Source organism: Salminus brasiliensis, chromosome 1 (genome assembly GCF_030463535.1).
Source record: "Salminus brasiliensis chromosome 1, fSalBra1.hap2, whole genome shotgun sequence".
NCBI lineage: Eukaryota > Metazoa > Chordata > Actinopteri > Characiformes > Bryconidae > Salminus > Salminus brasiliensis.
Window position 1 is genome coordinate 92,103,597 of NC_132878.1, and position 19,432 is coordinate 92,123,028.

The 19,432-nt window shown below is 42.2% G+C and overlaps 1 protein-coding gene across 3 annotated transcripts in view; it reads right to left on the reverse strand.

Annotated features, from left to right (window-relative positions):
- Positions 1-6,130: 6,130 nt before the first annotated feature.
- The window catches only part of csmd3a (CUB and Sushi multiple domains 3a), a 519,096-nt gene continuing 505,794 nt past the window's right edge, over positions 6,131-19,432 (reverse strand). For all 3 annotated transcript variants that reach the window (XM_072692429.1, XM_072692430.1, XM_072692428.1), the window contains exons 68-70: positions 14,096-14,183; positions 11,580-11,715; positions 6,131-9,929 (exon numbers count right to left, since the gene is read on the reverse strand). In XM_072692429.1, coding sequence (XP_072548530.1) covers positions 9,770-9,929; positions 11,580-11,715; positions 14,096-14,183 — 384 coding nt within the window. In that variant the 3' untranslated portion in view covers positions 6,131-9,769. The remainder of the gene's footprint in view (positions 9,930-11,579; positions 11,716-14,095; positions 14,184-19,432) is intronic.

Sequence of the window (19,432 nt, forward strand, 5' to 3'; positions counted from 1 at the left end):
TTTTGTTCGATAATGACTCAGTGTTGTTGCTTTGTGATACTACGGATCTCAGTGAAGTTGTATTTACTATTGAAACATCTGGTATATACAACTTTCAGTTTAGCACTCAAACTCAGCATTAGATACAGGGCTAGCTTCAGGGCTAGCTCTTATTCTAGCTCCAGGGTTAGCTCTAGAGTTAGCTCTAATGTTAGCTCCAGGGTTATGCTACCTTTCAGTCATGTCAGAAATATCAGATTTACACCTGCATGTAAACGCTGCCTAATACAGACAGAAAAAAACGCCATGCTTCACAATGTAACTTTTGTCCGCTCTCCAGTGAGGGAGGTTCAGACACCGAACATCTTGGCAGATCAACCAAATTTAAAGGGGACAATTGTTCTATCATGAAATGAAAAGGGTGATTTATTAAGGTTAATTAACCTGTTTAAGAGCCTTTTTTCTTCAAGGCTTCTGAGCAACAATCGTGAACATCGATATCCAGTGACTTCCATTTCCAAGACACAGAGAACTGTCCTGTCTGCTTATCACTTGCGCCACGCTCCATTTGATCAGGAGGCTTGCGGCTTTGTTTACGCACCTCTCCAGGGCTTTGAATGCAGTCTGCTCACCTCTTACCGTGCCACCCTCCATCAATAATTGATGGCGCCTCCATCCTGGAAGCGCTCCTCTGAAGTAACAACTTCCAGTTTTGAAGTTCCGCTCCGTTGCGGTCCCATGACGTGTTTGATCCCCTGCTTTAATGTCATGTGTAGCTTTCAAGAACTGCTCGTTTTCTCTCTGGCACTGAAACACTGCAGCGTTTCTACTTGTCGTGGCACGTGCCGGGTCATCGGAGCACAAAAACAAGTTCCACACTACTATATTCAGTTCCTTCGGTGAGGATGAACCCAGGTCAGCGCAGGACTGCTGCGGACAATGCTGCACCAGTTGCAGCAGCAATCCACAGTCTGGATGCATCTGCTTAGGGGCAGTGGTGGCTCAGCGGTTAGAGCTCCGGGATATCGATAACAGGGTTGTGGGTTCGATTCCCGGGCTCAGCAAGCTGCCACTGTTGGGCCCTTGAGCAAGGCCCTTTACCCTCAATGCTCCCCGGGCGCTGGAGTTGGCTGCCCACCGCTCTGTGTGTGTGTGTGTGTGTGTACTCACTGCCCCTAACACATGTGTGTGTGTGTGAGTGTGTTCACTACCAGATGGGTTAAATGCGGAGGACACATTTCGCTGTACACTGTACAGTGACAAATACGTGCACCTTTACCTTTAGGAAGGGACGCTCCTTATTGGAAGGGGTTTCCATGGTTTAGAGTAATTGTAGAGAAATCTAACTATGGGATCTATGACTGACTGTGTTTAACATCAGTTCGTGACAGCAGGCCCACTAGGCTGTGCAGCAGCAGTTTACAACTACATATAGCATATGGATGGGCTTGTTGGCGAGTGCATATTAAAACATGGATATTGGATCTTCGTTTCAACAACATTGGGAGATTGGAGGTATTATAACTAAAATTAGCTGGAGACGATAGGATTTTGGAGGAGCCTGTCTCATTTAAACCTCAGACACTTCATGTAGACAAGACAAGACAAGCATATTCACCATTAGCGTTGGACACAGATGGGAATCTGGCTTCCACCTTTAACCCATCCGTGCAGTCAAGTCAAGTCAGATTTATTTGTATAGCTTTTTACAACTGTTGTCGTCACAAAGCAGCTTTACATAATTAATAATTAATAAAAGACAGAGACAAAAAATAAATAACGTAAGACATGAAGGATCAAAGACCCCAGTGAGCAGCCAATGGCGACAGTGGCAAGGAAAAACTCCCTCAGAGCTGGAGGAAGAAACCTTTGGAGGAACCAAGACTCATAAGGGGGTCCCGACCCGTACTCCTCTGATCAGAACTATTTATAAATTATTGATAAAAATACCAAACCAGATACAACAGATAGTTAATAGTGGTGATATTAATAGTGCAGGTAGTTACGAGTCCATTCAGGTTTTAACATGGTCATTAAACAGGTAGCAGTGGTAGGAGGGTGTGCCGCTGGTCTGTTATGAGTGGTGGTGGGTTGGCGAGGCCTGCTGGTTTTAATGGTGGGTGGCAGCTGGTCTGACGCAGGTAGAGGGGACCTCAGCGGGCAATCTTCCAGCAGGTCGGGCTGGGTGGCCATTTACTCAGAGAAGGTAAAAAGAAGAGGATTTTATGGAGGGCAGAGAATGTTGAGCAGTATCAGAGTGTGAGCACACACACATACACACATTACATTACATTACATTACATACACACCAGTGAAACACACACAGTGACTGTGAGCACACATGCCTGGAGCGTTGGGCAGCCATTGCTGCGGCGCTTTCTTCAAGGGCCCAACTGTAGCAGCATGCTGAGCCTGGATATCGAACCCACAACCCTGTCATCAACAGCCTGGGGCTCTTACCGCTGAGCCACTGCTGCCTCACTGTAACTAGTATCAGGATTTGATTGTATTAGAAAGGGATTTGGTTGTAATGTGTTTTGGAGAGACGGCTGTGTTTACACCGCTATAACATGTGGCTCAAATGCATCTCTGACCACCTCCTGAACTGGTTTGAGCTCTTGGATTTGTATCTCTTGGTTTAAATGCATCTTGGGTGTGTTTGTGTTAGTCACCCTGATACTCAAGACATACAAAGTGGCTAAGTGTAAATGGGGTTTTAGTCTGGTTTGCTGTTGATTGTTGACGTGAGTGGTGAAGATCACCATGGCCAGATCCAAAGAGCTCTCTGAGGCCTTGATTAAGAAGGTTGTAGATGCAGATGAGTCTGGAGAGGGGTTTAAAAGATCAAGATGAGCAGACCTCGAGATGAGTAAATAAATCAAAGAGGAAGATTTGTAATGCGGTGTCCAAATGAAATGAACCCAAGGCTTCACTGGATTTGCCCAGACAGGGTAATACACCCCTTTATGTACAGTGTCTACATTTTACAGAAGCACTTTATATCCTGGTAGTCAAAAGAAATTACACAGCAAGGGGTTCAGTGTAGCTAGCAGCTAGAGCTGAAATCCCTGTAAAGTCGGCCTGGCAGTTTACCTGCATGGGACCCAGTTCAATTCCCAGAAAATTACCAGGAGGGCTCATGTGAACAAGGAGGTCTAGATTATAGCCTGGCAAATTTCTGTAAGATCAGGGAGCTGTTGACCATTCATGCTGAGGATGTCATGACCTGAGTACTGGGATATTGCCTGGTATGAACGGGTTGCAGCCCCTGTTTACTTACCCCTTGCTGTGGCCCAGAGCTCCACTCTATGACATAAATGTACCTTTGCACAAATATAGTGTAAATATTTTTTTTGTGTTTTTTATGTTTCCTCAGACTCAAATGCACCTATCCACATATTCTATTTTCACACTCAATTTGACAACTTCTTAGTTTAGAATGGAAACCTATGTAAAATATTTTTGGAGCATTTTTATTGGTCCATTTATCATGACATTTTGGACACAATGTAAAGAACACACGTAAACTGAAAAACATAGAAAATTGAGAAAATATATATTATAATATATATTTTATATATACACAGATTACATTGGTACCACTGACAGGTAATGTGAAACACTGATTTTCTTCATCTACAGTGGAATCTGTCAAGGGGTGGGATCTACAAACAGGCAGCAAGTCAACAGTGGGGGGTTGTCATGACCTGTGAACTGGGATATTGACTGGTATGAATGGGTTGCAGCCCCTGTTTACTTACCCCTTGCTGTGGCCCAGAGCTCCACTCTATGATATAAATGCACCTTTGCACAAATATAGTGTAAATATTAGTAGTTTTTATGTTTCCTCAGACTCAAATGCACAAATGCACCTATTCTATATTCTATTTTCACACTTTGTCAACTTATTAGTTTATAATGGAAGCCAATGTAAAATATCATTTTGGAGCAATTTTATTGGTCCATTTATCATGACATGTTTGGACACAATGTAATAAACAACTGCCAATTTCACATTATGCCAAAAGTGAAAAACATAAAAATGTATGTAATAATATATATTTGATATATACACAAATCAGCCATTACATTGGTACCACTGACAAGTAAAGTGAAACACTGATTTTCTTCATCCACAGTGGAATCTGTCAAGGGGTGGGATCTACAAATCAGGCAGCAAGTCAAGAGTCAGTTCTTGAAGGTGATGTTGGTGTTAAAAGGGCAAGCATAAGAATCTCAGCCATTCTGGCAAGAACCAAACTGTGATGGCTAGAGACCGGGTCAGAACATCTCCATAACATCTGGCAGGTCTTTTTTTTTTTTCCTGGTATGTAGTGATCAGTACCTACCAAAAGTGCTCCAAGAAAGGACAAGCTGGAGTCAGGGTCATGGGCACCTAGGGCTCATTGATGTGACCCATGTAGACCCCACCTCACAACTTTATAACAGGACTTAAAGGATCTGCTGCTAACGTTAGTCTTGATCCCAGGCAATATTACGAATGTTATGGCTGGTCAGCTAGATTAGTGAGTTATAGCTTTTTAATTAGCAAGCTAATGAAATATTAACATGAGCCGTCTAATTAGCTAAGCCGAGTCAGTAGCTAGCAGATGTTTGATAGGTGCATAACCATTTCCTCCCAAAGAACTGCTCTAGAACTGATCCATGCTTCTTCTGTCCTTATTCTTTTCCCAGCGCCAGGAGGGTCCGTTCACTCAGCTCGTCTTTGAGCGGGGAGAGACCTATAAACCTGAAACTGGAAGCCACATTAATGTTTCAGAAGCATATTTGAAATCCAGACATGAAAACTCATGAGCAGGGAAAAAGGTGTCGGGTTCAGAAACCAGTGCTCTGTGTTGGGGTTCGGCGGCTGCACTCCTGGGAGAAAACGCTGGGGATTTTAACATGAATGTTCTGGTGCATTGTGAGACTAAACTACAGGAGAAACTGTGGAGTTTAACAACTATGCAAATTCAAGTCATCTCCAAAAATCTCCTTTTGAGACCCCACATCTATTATAAATTAGGCCAGTCTAAGGCCAGTCCCATCACAAGTGCTCTAATGGCTCCATATTAGCGCACAGTGCCTGCACCCCAATGATTGCCACTTGTGAAGTGATTTTAAAGCAACACTATGTAGCATTTGTGCCCTAAAACAGCAGCTTCAGTATCATGTTGATGCTCCACTGACTGTAATGGGGAGAATGACCTCTCTATCATTCCCGATCTTGTGACGCTGGTCAGGAGGGCAGGATAACGCTAGCAAGAACTGTATTACCTGGATCATATTTGTGCAAAATTCTGTAATATCACTCTACTGCCTTAGTGCACATGCATCTTTCACTTTCAGTGGCAGTTCTGTATCTCTCAGCTAGTCCAGAAAAAGGTGTCCTTTAGTGGTGGCTCAGAGCGCGAATTACACTTCCTGACTGTTCCATATTGATGCTTTAAACATGAATGATCAACTCTCATAGCCATTGCAACCAGTCTATATACCTTAATATACCATGTTCTTGGATCATTTAAGACAAAAAAAAATAGCTTTAACTAACAGAGATCATTTAACATAAATTAACCTTCTTTGGAGCACAGGGGGGTGTGGCAGACTAAGGAGCTGTCACCATGATCAGATGATCGCTGGTTCGAGTCCCGGTCATGCTGCTAGCCATCGGCAGCCGAGGCCAAGAGTGAGCAAAATTGGCCTTGCTCTCGCTAGGGTGGGTAGTTGGCACTCTTGTTGCGGTGCTGGCCGTCACTTGGTGGGGTGTGTGTGGGGGGGGTTACATATGGGTTGGGTAATTGGCAGACCAAAAAAATGACCAGAATCGAGAAATATTGACCTTTCGTCCCCACTGTTAGAAAGCTATTTAAGACTGTAATCCCAATTTTGCAGCTGAGACCAGAGGAGGATAGATGGGTCCCCCTTGTGAGTTCCTCCCAAGGTTTCTTCCAGCTCTGAGGAAGTTTTTTCTTGCCACTGTCGCCTTTGGCTGCTCACCGGGGGTCTTAGATTTTCCCAATTTCACTGTTATGTTGTTGATTTCTTGTCTTTTTACTGATTACTGGTGCCGTAAAGCTGCTTTGTGACAACACCGGTTGTAAAAATACATACATGCACAGGCCTTCATGTTCAAGCATCAGAAGAAATCCGGTTATTAACAAAAAGCAGTTACATTTTATTTGTAAATGGCATTTACAAATGAATATTTACATTTACATAATCTTTTATTTTTACAAAGTCATATTTCTCACAAAAATAGATCTCTTCTCAAAAAGTTTAAATATCTGTACATCTGCTATGAATATATTTACACAGGAGGTGGACCCGTCCGAAGGAGCCAATATTCAAATGTAACTCGGAATCTTCTCCAGTGTTCACATGTACAGCGACTAAGAGGAAATGTGGCTAAATACGGGAAATTAAAACACAGTTGTTAAAAAAAAAACAACCAAAACACCACTCGCAAATTACAAAATAAGACGAAATGCGTCAAAATGTGTCAAAATGTGTCTAAATAAATAATCTGAAAAAAAGAAGAAGATGGAAACGGGTGATGTGGTTTTGCGGCACAGAGAATTCAAACGTAGCAGTGCTACATTGGATCATATTTGGCAGGCGTGTGCAAAAGTGACTTCTCACTGACTCGTCTTGTCTTGAAACTAATAAACACACACATCATTACCAGACACTGATAAATAAATACTAGTTTTTTGTTTTTTTGTTTACCGAAAAGAAAGTTTCAGATTTTCAGCAGGTGGAGTACTTTACAAGGCACTATTATGAAATATGGATGGATGGAAACATTATCTGGTATGTAATTAGCGCTTTCAGATATCACATGACTACAAACTGTTACTTATATAAAACACACGTAAACAGAACTGACGCAATGTTCAAAAATCCCTCTAAACCCCCAAATAATACAGTTTAACCCAACTCAGAATCACTAGCCAACGATCAATGTGTCAAATATTCCCGAAAACAAAAAGTGTCTGAAACGTCGTGAGGAGCTGAGGCAGAGAGTGCGGCCGTTTCAGCCGGAAACAAGACACAACCTATAGAGCGCTCTTAAAAATAAAGGTTTCTGTACGGACCTAGGGGTCACAAAACCATCACATATTATAGTACACTACATGTCCAAATGTTTGTGGACACCCCTTCTAATGAATGCATTCAGGTGCTTTAAGCTGCACCACAACAATTTTCAAAAGAATAGGACTCTCCGAAGAAGATAAACATGAACCTGCTAGCACCATGCTGCCTAATGCCAGGCGTGGGCTAAAGGGGTAAAAGGCCCCTGTTGAGCTGTGGAGTAATGGATGGTGCTCCATCCAGTACGATTGGGATGAGCTGGGGAGTTGGGGATGATGAGGTGGGGTGGAGATCATCCAACATCCTAAATCCTAAATCTAGTAGAAAGCCTTCTTCCCTGGACAGTAGAGACAGTTACTCCAATGAAATACCATTAATTTTGGAAGAAACTACGGGTATGAGCACGTGTCCCAATACTTTTGTCCATATGGTGTATCTTTTACATCATCTGGAAGGTTCCTTTGTGGTGGAAACGAGGCTGGTTAAACTTTAAAAAGGTTCCTCACACCCGCGTATCTCATTTACATTGCGTTAAAAAAATCTACAGCTCTTTGATCATGTGTAAAGTGTGGTGAGATCAAATAAAGCTTGATCTCTTGGTTACAGCCCCAGTGTACATAGCCCAAACCATCCGTTTGTTATTTAACACTGGAAGGATCACACAGAGAGAGTGAGAGAGGGAGCGGAAATTGTTCTTTGACCATAGAAGTTCTCATTCTGAAGAAAGAAAGTAGTGAGATCTTGTCGGTGAGCTAGTCTGAAGAACAGAGCTCAGTTCCTCCAGGTTTCTCCTGGATGCCCCCCAGTCCAGCCAGCACAGCGTGGAGGATGTGTTCAACACCAGCAGCAGCAGCAGCAGCAGCAGCTCACCTGATTTACCATCATTAAGCCCTGATTTACCAAACCAGGTGTTGTTCTGAGGAGTACTCTAAATAATACTAGACTCCATGAGGAGAACTTTGGAGATGTTTTAATGTGATGGAGTGATGGAGAACCACTGATTCTAAAATTAGTGTTTTACTAAGCAAATAAACACTTACCGCTCAGGTAAGGAGCTTTTTAGTCTAATTCTAAGTCAATTGTACTATATGTGGGTCATATAGTGATTTTATAATCTGGTTTTATTTTAAATTTTAGAATTTATTGTAATAATTCAATTCAACATTAACTACATCCAAATCAGACATCCCTTCAAATCTTCTAAGTAATACTAATACTAAAACCAGTGTCACACCCGTCCGTCATTCTCTACAAGTGTGACATCTAAGGCTAACCTAACTTTGCCAATGCAACAAATTCATGCTCTTTTGAGATAAGCTGAAACCTGCAGAGCATTTTCGGGTGCTGTTTGTTAGCTCTGCTGTGCGCTGAGACCCACTGCACTGGGTTGAGTGATGTACTCTCAGAGTTGGCACTATTAAAAGCCTTTACTCTGCTTCCTCCACGAGACACCTTACATTTACACATTCTACAAATATGTGCGGCTCTCAGGATCTGAATTTGAAAAATATCAATCACATATTTTAGCTGAAACTGACACATATCCGAGCGATTTTTTCAACTCTAATAAATTTCTATTATTATGTGAATCATATGTAGAATGGAGCAGGCTGTTTTAGAGCTCAGCACACTATTGTTAACTAGCTCGTTAGGTTCCAGCAGGCTAGCAGGCCTATGGTAGCCTTTCTGTTAGCTACCTAATGTTTAATAGTTTGAAAGCCTTTTTTTTATTTGGAATTCAGTCCATGTTTATTGTGGCTGCTTCTGCATTTCAGGTTTAGTTTTTATAGCTAATCTGTAAAAGCGTTGTCTCTTTATGGATTTGGGTCTTGTGATTCATAACGAATTTTTTTAAGGTGAGGTTCTACTGAACTTCTGCAAGCTGTTGTGGTAGAGCATTGGGAATAATTGGAAATACATGAAGAACCATCCATTAAAAGGTTGTTTGGGGAACCAAAAGTGATTGGTCTATGGTGTCTCTTCAAAGAACATTTCCATTTATGGCATGTGGCAGATGATCGTATCCAGAGTAAATTACAGTTTAACTATGTTACAGAGGTAAGAGAATGAGGAGCTGGGGAATTGAGCCCCACACTGGTGTTATCCACTACCACTGCCAACCTTTTAGTTCCACCTGGTCCCTTTATTTTTAAGAGTGAATTGCAGAATGGAGGGGTGCTCCTACTTTTTCAGACCCGTGTCTTCTGACCTGTTGCGGTAAGATATCAAGTGCAGTGGTAAGCGTATGATGATGCGGGTGATGCCAGGTCAAGAAAGCAATTTACACATATGATGATGCTAGCAAGACTGTGTAGCATTCTGGGAAAGGCTTACAAAAAACCCCTCTCTGTTATAGAAGCAGCTCACAGTCCCCTGGAGACCTCCTCAGGGTTAAAATAACGCACACACAAAACAATACAAAATTCAACAGCACTCTTAGAGTGAGTTACACATCTTAATACACTCCACTCGAAATGTGAAGCTACCCCCACCCCCCCCACCACCCCAGAGTCCACGCAAAGCTTAAAGCCATAGGCATGTGTGAGTATTGGCTCCTCTAACTGTGCTTGACTTCTTGTCCTACACCTGTGCGTCCTCCCGAGACGTAAGACTTGACCATCCTTGAAATTGTCCTTTGGAACAGGAGTCGCAAACAAAGCAACACTAAAAGTCTCATTCGTGTGCCGAACAGACTTCATCAAACCATTGTGCAGACCGTGTTGAGGTTGGGGTCGAAGCGGACCACCTTGCCCTCGATGGTTTTGGAGTTGGTGTTGTACATCGGGTTTTCGAACGTGGCCTGGCCGTTGCTGTTTTCGTGTGCAGAGCAGCCGGTGTACTCCGCCTTATCTGTCCTCCTGAAAACAAACAGGGAGACACAGCTAAACAGGCTGACCAATCAGGAGCTTAAAATACATCACACTGAAAGTAAAGGCGGTGAATAATAAAATGTCTAAAATTGTACAGATTTGGCCTAAAATAGAATAGACAAAAGGTTTAAAATCACTTATGCCACTCGTTTCTGTTATTAAAAATAACAAACCTTTAAAAATATTAAATTTGACAATTAAACATAAATTCAGGTTTAGACATTATAAACTAATGTTATTAATTTGTAATTAATAATATGTTTCTCAAATATAAAATAGGACAAAAATAAACACAGTTTTTAATATTATAAATTATTGTTATTATTTGTTTTTTTTACCTTTTTAAAATATGACTTGGCACATAGAAATGTAGAAAAAAAATAATGTACATTTTATTATTATTATTATTAGTAGTAACTATTGTTATTAATTCCCATTATTGACTAACTCTTCAAATTACATTAAAAAAATACAAATAAATTTAGATGTAAGTGTTACAAACTATTATTTATTTCTGTTATTAATAATGACTGATTATTATATGAAATATTTATTTTTACATTTAAAATTAAATTATGTATATGTTATGTAAAAATGTATATATTAGAAACTATTCACCAAATGGTATTTATTTGGTAAATATTTTATTCAATATTTCTAAAATTCTGTAGAGAAAGTGAATAAAATGACAATTCATATTCAGTAACTATCTATTTACCTTCATTTTGTCAAAATATGCACCTTAAGATCATCTCCACTTTTGAAATATTATTTTGTATACTTTATTCTTGTTTTACATATGTTTTATTATTCTGAACACATCTAATATGTATTCATTTATTATTTAAAGCTTACTGTAAATACCGTTTAGTAATTATTTGAAAGCTGTAATATTGCACAGAACCAACTTATACTGTAGTATATTGTTGAACATACTGATTCCAAACTTTTGAACGCTAGTCTACATACTATTATCACATAAATAGTTGCTTCATTCACATTTCATCAATAAGTGTATTTTAAATAGTACTCCAAAGAATCAAGTGGAAGGGTGGCGACTTCATGACACACTGAATCATAATCAAATAGTGATTGAATCATTTACATGAACCATTTACATCCCTGCTGGCCACAGAAACTGTCAACACCCACAAATCACCCATGCGCTATTAATACATTGATCTAATGCAGGGGTGCTTGACTCTGGTCTACTCCACCTTATCCGATCCATGACTGTATCATGCGTGTCAGCTTCGAATTGGAGCTAAACTTGTCAGGGTGGTAGAGGATTCTTTCAATTTGGTACTGCCCATCAACCCACCTGTTCTAATTCTCCCAGCACTAGCAATGCTCCCAACCCTAGGAGGACAGCTAACCGACGCCTGTTAAGAGAAGAGAGTGCCATCTACCCACCCAGAGGGAGCATGTCCAATTGTGCTCTCTCTGACTCCGGCTGCTGATAGCAAAGCGCCATGGCTCGGGATTCGAACTCACGACCTCCCCGGGCTATAGTTGTAGTGAATAAGACCGCAATGATGACTTCTAAAGGTTAGGTTAGGAACATTCAGCTCAACCAGGCAGATCCACTGGTTCTACTGTGTGCAGATGTGCAACATCCAACAGACTGAAAGTACGCACCGCTGTTTGTAGAGATAAAATCCAAACCCTGCGAAAATCAGGGCGAAAAAAGGCACAAGAATCGCGACGGCCACGGAGCTGCTGCTGGTCCTGGGAGGAGCCTCAGAGCTTCTCGTGGTCTCGGTGAAGTTCAGACCTGCAGAAAAGAAGCCCTTAATGACCTCGCACAAATCCAGTACATACAAATCCTGGACATACCACCTTGTTCTTACTACTGCTCCACACACCACCATCACCACCAGCCCTTCTCCTCCAATTTCCAACCCCAATCATCCTCACCCCACCAGCTAATTATTACCTTCAGAGGGCCCTGATTAGCTGAATTTGGCACGTTGGATTTGGGTTGAAGGTGAAATCCACAGGAAGGTAGATCTTGAGAAGGAAGGTTGGTGACCACTGAAGTGGGAGATTATAGGGGGCGACTTTCCACCAACACTATAATCATTTTATAATTAGAACACATCACACTTGATAATTTACTCATATCGACTTATAACACTGACCGCAAGCCTTTCTCTTAAGTGTGTGCTGTGTGGTAGCTGCAGTCCCAGTCAAAAGTTTGGACACACCTGACTGAATGCATGTTTCTTTTATAATAGGAATGACATGTCCCAATCAAGTTATTTTGAGCTTTGAGCTTATTATGAGCTGCAGATTAATCCGTTCAGTAAAATTCCTTTATTTTAGTATCAGTTTCTATAATCAGACTTTCTGGACTGACTGATTTAGTTTAGTCGAGACTTTTCTTAAAATCACTGTTTTATAGTGTTTAATATCTTATAATCCAGTCTGATCTCCTCCCTGACCAATCAGCTCCCAGCTCCTTTACAACACTGCAGTCTAATCACTTCCTGTGTGTGTGTGTGAAGTGGTACACACTCTGTACTGGTATCTGTGGTTGTTGGTCTACTGGTGTGTAATAGCTGGTTTATAGTGGGTGAATGTGCTGTGTGTGTGATTGGGGTTTCTATAGTGTGTGTGTGTGTGTATTAGCATCAGCGTTAGCCTCCACTCGGTTCTGAATGGGTTCTTCAGTGCTGGTTTATAAACTGAGAAAGGTGAGCGAGCGGTTCTCCGGTTCTCCCGCTGGTAAAACGGAGAGTTTCAGTGAGAGTTTTATAAAGGGTCAGATATTATGGTCTGTTTTCAGGTTCCACTGTAAAATAGCTCCACACTGCAGAACCTCAACTTCTTTATTTACCTTCTGAGAATGTCCACACTGCTGCTGCTGCAGCCGGCTGGGCAGTAATGTGTGTTAAGGGGGCGTTGAGGACACTAGATGGCACTCTGAACACTGTGGTTAAAACAATGGACTCGGAACTGGGATTAAAATAGTCAATACCCGATCCATTCAAATATGCCTGGATTAGCAAGACCGGATCCACTGGATCGCATCGGGACACTGCTAGCTCAAATGCTTGCAAGTTTCTAAGACAAATAGAAATCATATAGCGACGCATGTGCATCAATGTTCTGCCAATGTAAAGCAGAAACCATCTGCATTCAATTTGGGCAGTGGGAGATCAGTGGTTAGTGTGCTGGGTTTTTGAACACATGGTTATGGGTTTGATACTCGGGTCCACTAGGTTGCCACTGTTGGACCCTTAAAGCAAGGTGTTGAACTGTTTCTACTCCAGTGGTGCTGTGGCATGGCTGACCCTGAACTCTGATTCCTGGCTTTCTTAGATGGGATTTGTGAAGAGAAGAATTGCATTATTATTGTACAAGTATACATGACAATAGCAGGTATATTAAGTTATTATTACCCTAATATTCCCATTCTTTTATTAACTTTATTAACCTGTATTTATAATACTGCCTGTCTAAGTTATTAAGGTATTTACTTAATTATTTTCCTCAGACTCTCCCCAGTGTATACTTTTTAAGTCCCACCCACTAGTTAGGACTCCTCCATTAAATGATGCTACCAGGGATTTCACAGGCTTCCTCCAAGTTAAATGAAGCCAGCCAATTTTCTGTTAACACAAAATCAGTGGACAGTTCAACACGCTTGGAGGAGAACACTAACTGCCAAATCTGTTAACTCTGTTAGCACTGGGGAAGGGAGGAGACGGAAGGTCATCAGGGAAGGGAATCTGTGATTTCTTAATGATAGAGCTGATGCCCACAACTGTAAAACATCTGCAAATCAAGTTCAAATACAACAGCTTGAGCGATTTCACTGATTTGAGGTTTGATTGATTGATAGCTGAATGAATCTTTTGACTGGTGCTGTGTATTAATACTAATAAGCTATTATTAACCTTACGCCTGGTGCCTAATGCAACCTAATGCAATCCCCCATGGTATTGACCTTGGTGGTGCAAGTCAATTCCTTCTATTGAGGAGAGTCAATTCATTTGTTTTAATGACGGCATAATCACAGTTATACATGTATAGCCATGCGATGCTCCACCGCTAACTCACACCTAATTGGACAATCAGCAGAAACATGCATAGACGCACTCCACTAGTCCATTTGGCTTAGACTTGAGTTGGCCTGGCTAATAGCGTACCTTGCCTCTGCAGTCCGAACTGTCCGTAGTCTCGGCCGTGTATGTAGCCCTGGAACACATAGGTACTGCCTTCGTGCTCAGCAGAGACCTAGAGGGAGAAATGATAGCGGCTGTTTAGAGCAGTCCAGAGTGGCACTCGACTCAAAGGGTGGCCGTCTGGAGGAGACATAAAACACGTTCATGTTTCGCTAAGTAGCCACACTTACAAAATGGCTTCGGCTGGAGTACAAAAGTGTCAGATCAGAAGGCTTAAGTATTTTACTATTGGAATTTGCACACTCAAAGCGTTGTCAAAGAGTTGTTTTTTCTATTTTTCCTCCTAGTCTTTTGCCTTTTGCAAACACATACACATAAAAGCAGTATCTCACAGTGCATCCCTGACAGGGCATCCAGTATTAGGGTGCATTTCAGGTGCATCTGCAACGTTGGAGGTTATATATATATATATATATATATATATATATATATATATATATATATATATATATATATATAAACAGGATAAATAACTGAAGAGGAAAGGACCAATACTGAAGTGGAAGTGCTTATACCATCGCCATCCTTCGCTCACATACAAATGGGAAGCGCACGCAGCATTCACAGCACAAAAAGAACAAAACCACCTAAATTCTGTTTATGCACAATACACGTCGCAAGTCAATTTGGACGTCCCGGGTTAAGTCGATGTTAAATAACTCAAATTACATCCGCTCAATTTCGCCGAAGTCTCTGGAGGGTGCATTCGTCTGTCTCTGAATCCGTTCCAAGAAAAGAACACATTTTGATGATGGCTGCGTGATTACAGTGTTCTAGTGCAGAAGCTAAAAGGGACATGAAATCAATACCACTACCTCTCCTTTAGCACTTGAGTATGTGCAGAGCGGATAACGTTGATGCTATTAGGGCCCATTAGTGCCCGTCTGATATGAAACTTTCCTGGCTGATACTGATTTTAAGAACTCCACTTTAATGTTAATGACAGTCCTTTATAATGGAAGAATTTAGCATTTAGCTGTGGGCAGTGCCAGTTTACACAATTTACAACAATTGTCCAATTGTGGCACACCGGTCAAACGCAAACAGCCAGATCTTCATTATTAGAAGAATGGGGAAAGATAAAGAGTTGTGTGTTTTGAGCCCCTGTTCAGACCGGATTACATTTACATTGGGTTCAGGGGTAATTCTTAGTGGCAATGGTCAAAAGCCGATCCGGACCTAGAGCCCTTCGAGCTTCAAGTACGGCTTGGCTTGACCCGCCATCCCTCAAAATCTGCGGAAGACGAGCTTCCAGACTTTTTTCTGTTCTGCACCGAAGTGGTGAAACGAGCCTCCTCTGGGTGTCCGAACGGCCGAGTCGCTTGCTGTCTTCAAACCCAGACTGAAGACCCTCCTCTTCAGAGAATACTTGAGTGAATAGCTGAGTACTATGGTCACCTTATTGACTTGTGTTTAGTAGAGTCTAAAGCTTAGAGGTATCTTTGAACTATAAGTCTATTCTAACTAGCTAAGGTTTTCTCGGGTAAATCGTAAAGCACTTTTGTAGATCGCTCTGGATAAGAGCGTCTGCTAAATGCTGTAAACCTGTGAGTTTATTCCCGTCCGGATTGACCATGTCTGTGTTTTTCTCCGTCGTCCTCTGAGAAAGTTACAGGCTGAATCACCTGTAATCGCTGAACTTAATGATTGTCTGATGATTTTAGACCCATCCCTATTTACCCTTCAAGTTTAAATGTACATGTTAACTCAAGAGGTCAAGAAAAGAGGTACCAGGTACAGTCTAACAAAAGAGTCTGTAAACACAGCCTAATCAAACTAATCAAACAGAACACATGAGCTGTGCAAATGTTTGGGAATCTTACAGAATAAGGGCTTAGTAACACCCCTTTGGCAGAAATCACAGCTTGCAAGTCTTTTGGTTGGATTTTTCCCCGCTCTATTTGGCAGTAGGCCTCTAGTTCTGGGGCATTCTTGGGTCATCTTGCTGCTCAGCTGGTTTGAGGCCTATCAATAAATTGTCTATGATGTTTAAGTCAGGAGACTGTGAGTGCCATTCCAAAATTCTTTGGAATTTGTGTCTGTTCAGATAGTCCATTATGGATTTTGAGGAATGTTTAGGATCATTATCCTATGGTAGAAGCCAGTCTCTTTTCAGCTTCAGCCTTTTAAATGACAGTGTGACATTTACATCCATTGTTCCCTCCAGGAATACAACCACCCCATGCGTCACAGTTGTCAGGATATTATTGTCATGAAATGCAGTTCCTTTTCTTCTTCAAACATGTCTTCTCTAGATGTTCTGTAGCATATTTCAAACACTGTGATCGCAGGCAAGGTTTCCTTCTTAAGCACAGTGGAACAGGCCACCACCCTCTTGACTCTTGAGCTGAACCTTTATGCAGATTCTTGGTGGCCGTATGGGATATTATATTTGCTTACCAGCATATGAGCAGTTTTCTCAGAGTTTGATGATATTCCATGTCTCATCTTGACCTCTACAGTTTCCTAAACTGCAATTTCTTAACATTTCTTAGCTTTTTACACTGTAGAAACCCACAAGCTGCAAATGCTTGGCTATTATCTTACAATATTCCCCTGACTTGTGGGCATTGAACTTGTAGCTACTTGTAGAAGACCGTGTTTAATGTGTGTTAGTACAGATTTGACAAGTCAGAGAAGTTATATAGCTTGGAAATTTGATTTAGCCGATACTTCCTAACTACTATTGGTAACATGCCTCATAATCAAGACCATCTGAACATACCAAGCTATTGTAGACATGCTGTATCACAATCCGTAACGGGATTTAACTGAATTAGGTTAGGGTAAGGATTAAGGCTGGGGTTAGGGTTAAGATTAGGTTTTGGGTTGAGGCTAGGGTTAGGATTAGGAAGAGGATTAGTGAGAATGAAGATGAATCTGCTTAATGGAAGTAAGTCAACCTTAAATATAACCTGTATTCTCTATGCTGATAATCTTTGCGCTGCCATTATGATCCTAAGATCGCTGGTTTGAGTCCCGTGTGTTGCTTCTTGCTATCAGCAGCTGGAGCCTTGCTCTCTCAGTGGTGGGTTTCTGGCACTTTCTTCCCACATGGCTCTTAGCGTGATGTTGGTCAGTTGAGGTCTTTGTTAGCTGTTGTGTCGGCGCTCCAAACGTGCTGGCTACCTAACGATGCTGCATCAGCTGCAGTTTGAAAAGAGCCGGTGGCTGGCTTCATACAGTATGTGTTGGAGGAAACTTGCTAGTCTTCACCCTCCTGGTGTTGGACGCATTGCTAGAAAAGCGATGGCGTCTGGCTTCACATGTGTTGGAGGAGATATATGCTAGTATTTGCCTTCCCAGTATTCAAAAATGTTGCATTGGGGGCATTGCTAGGGGCATTCAACTGTGTAGTAGTAGACTACACTGTACATCCTTCTACAGAGGGTAGGAGTGTCAGCTTAGGATCATGATCCTGCCCAAGATCAGCACCAGCTGTGCTACTTATTGGGGTCATTGCTAGAAAAGGAGCTGGCTGGTTGGAGGAGTCTGTCTGCTGGTATTTGCCTTCCTAGTACAGGGGGCATTGCTAGGGGCATTCCACATTGTAGGAGTAGACCTGTGCTAGTCCTCACCCTCCTAATATTGGGGGCATTGCTAGGGGCATTCAACATTGTAGGAGTAGACCTGTGCTAGTCCTCACCCTCCTAATATTGGGGGCATTGCTAGGGGCATTCACTTGTGTAGGAGTAGACCTGTGCTAGTCTTCACCCTCCTAATATTGGGGGCATTGCTAGGGGCATTCACTTGTGTAGGAGTAGACCTGTGCTAGTCCTCACCCTCCTAATATTGGGGGCATTGCTAGGGGCATTCACTTGTGTAGGAGTAGACCTGTGCAAGTCCTCACCCTCCTAATATTGGGGGCATTGCTAGGGGCATTCACTTGTGTAGGAGTAGACCTGTGCTAGTCCCCACCCTCCTAATATTGGGGGCATTGCTAGGGGCATTCACTTGTGTAGGAGTAGACCTGTGCTAGTCTTTACCCTCCTAATATTGGGGGCATTGCTAGGGGCATTCAACTGTGTAGGAGTAGACCTGTGCTAGTCCTCACCTTCCTAATATTGGGGGCATTGCTAGGGGCATTCAACTGTGTAGGAGTAGACCTGTGCTAGTCCTCACCTTCCTAATATTGGGGGCATTGCTAGGGGCATTCAACGTTGTAGAAGTAGACCTGTGCTAGTCCTCACCCTCCTAATATTGGGGGCATTGCTAGAAAATGTTGCACTGGGGGAATTGCTAGTGGCATTCACATGTGTAGGAGTAGACCAGTGCTAGTCTTCACCCTCCTAATATTGGGGGCATTGCTAGGGGCATTCACTTGTGTAGGAGTAGACCTGTGCTAGTCTTTACCCTCCTAATATTGGGGGCATTGCTAGGGGCATTCACTTGTGTAGGAGTAGACCTGTGCTAGTCCTCACCTTCCTAATATTGGGGACATTGCTAGGGGCATTCAACTGTGTAGGAGTAGACCTGTGCTAGTCCTCACCTTCCTAATATTGGGGGCATTGCTAGGGGCATTCAACGTTGTAGAAGTAGACCTGTGCTAGTCCTCACCCTCCTAATATTGGGGGCATTGCTAGAAAATGTTGCACTGGGGGAATTGCTAGTGGCATTCACATGTGTAGGAGTAGACCAGTGCTAGTCTTCACCCTCCTAGTGTTGGAGGCGTTGCTAGAAAAAGGACTGGCTTCACAAGTGGGAGAGAAGGCGTGCTAGTCCTCAGCTTCCAAGAGTTGGGAGCGTTGCTAGTAATACTGGGAGTTACATTCACATTTATATTAATAGCATTTAGCAGACGCTCTTATCCAGAGCGACTTACAAAGTTACTCATATTACAGAGGAGGTGGGCCAATGCAGTGTTAGGAGTCTTGCCCAATGACTCTTATTGGTGTAGCGCAGCATAGTCACCCATACCAGGAATTGAACCCCTGTCTCCAACGTGGTGTGTTATCTCACTGGCAGGTAGTGGTGTTATCTGTTGCACCACACCAACTAAGGAGTTCACATGAACAGGGACTGGCTGGATTGGCTAACTGGCCTTCAAAATTGGGTAGAAAATTGGGTACAATTAAATATACATAAAAAACAATGACTTTTTAAAGCACTGTAGCTTTCACTGACATTACACTGACCACTGACCCCCCCCCCCCCCCCCCAATAATTTTGACTTAGTACATTTCTCTAGAGTAGAGCGTTTCTTACCAAATCACCAGACTTTATTTACTTTATCTTAACCACTAAATTATGTAGGAAGTTAGAAAACATTGGTAGCATTCCCCTGTGTAGGTCACACACTCT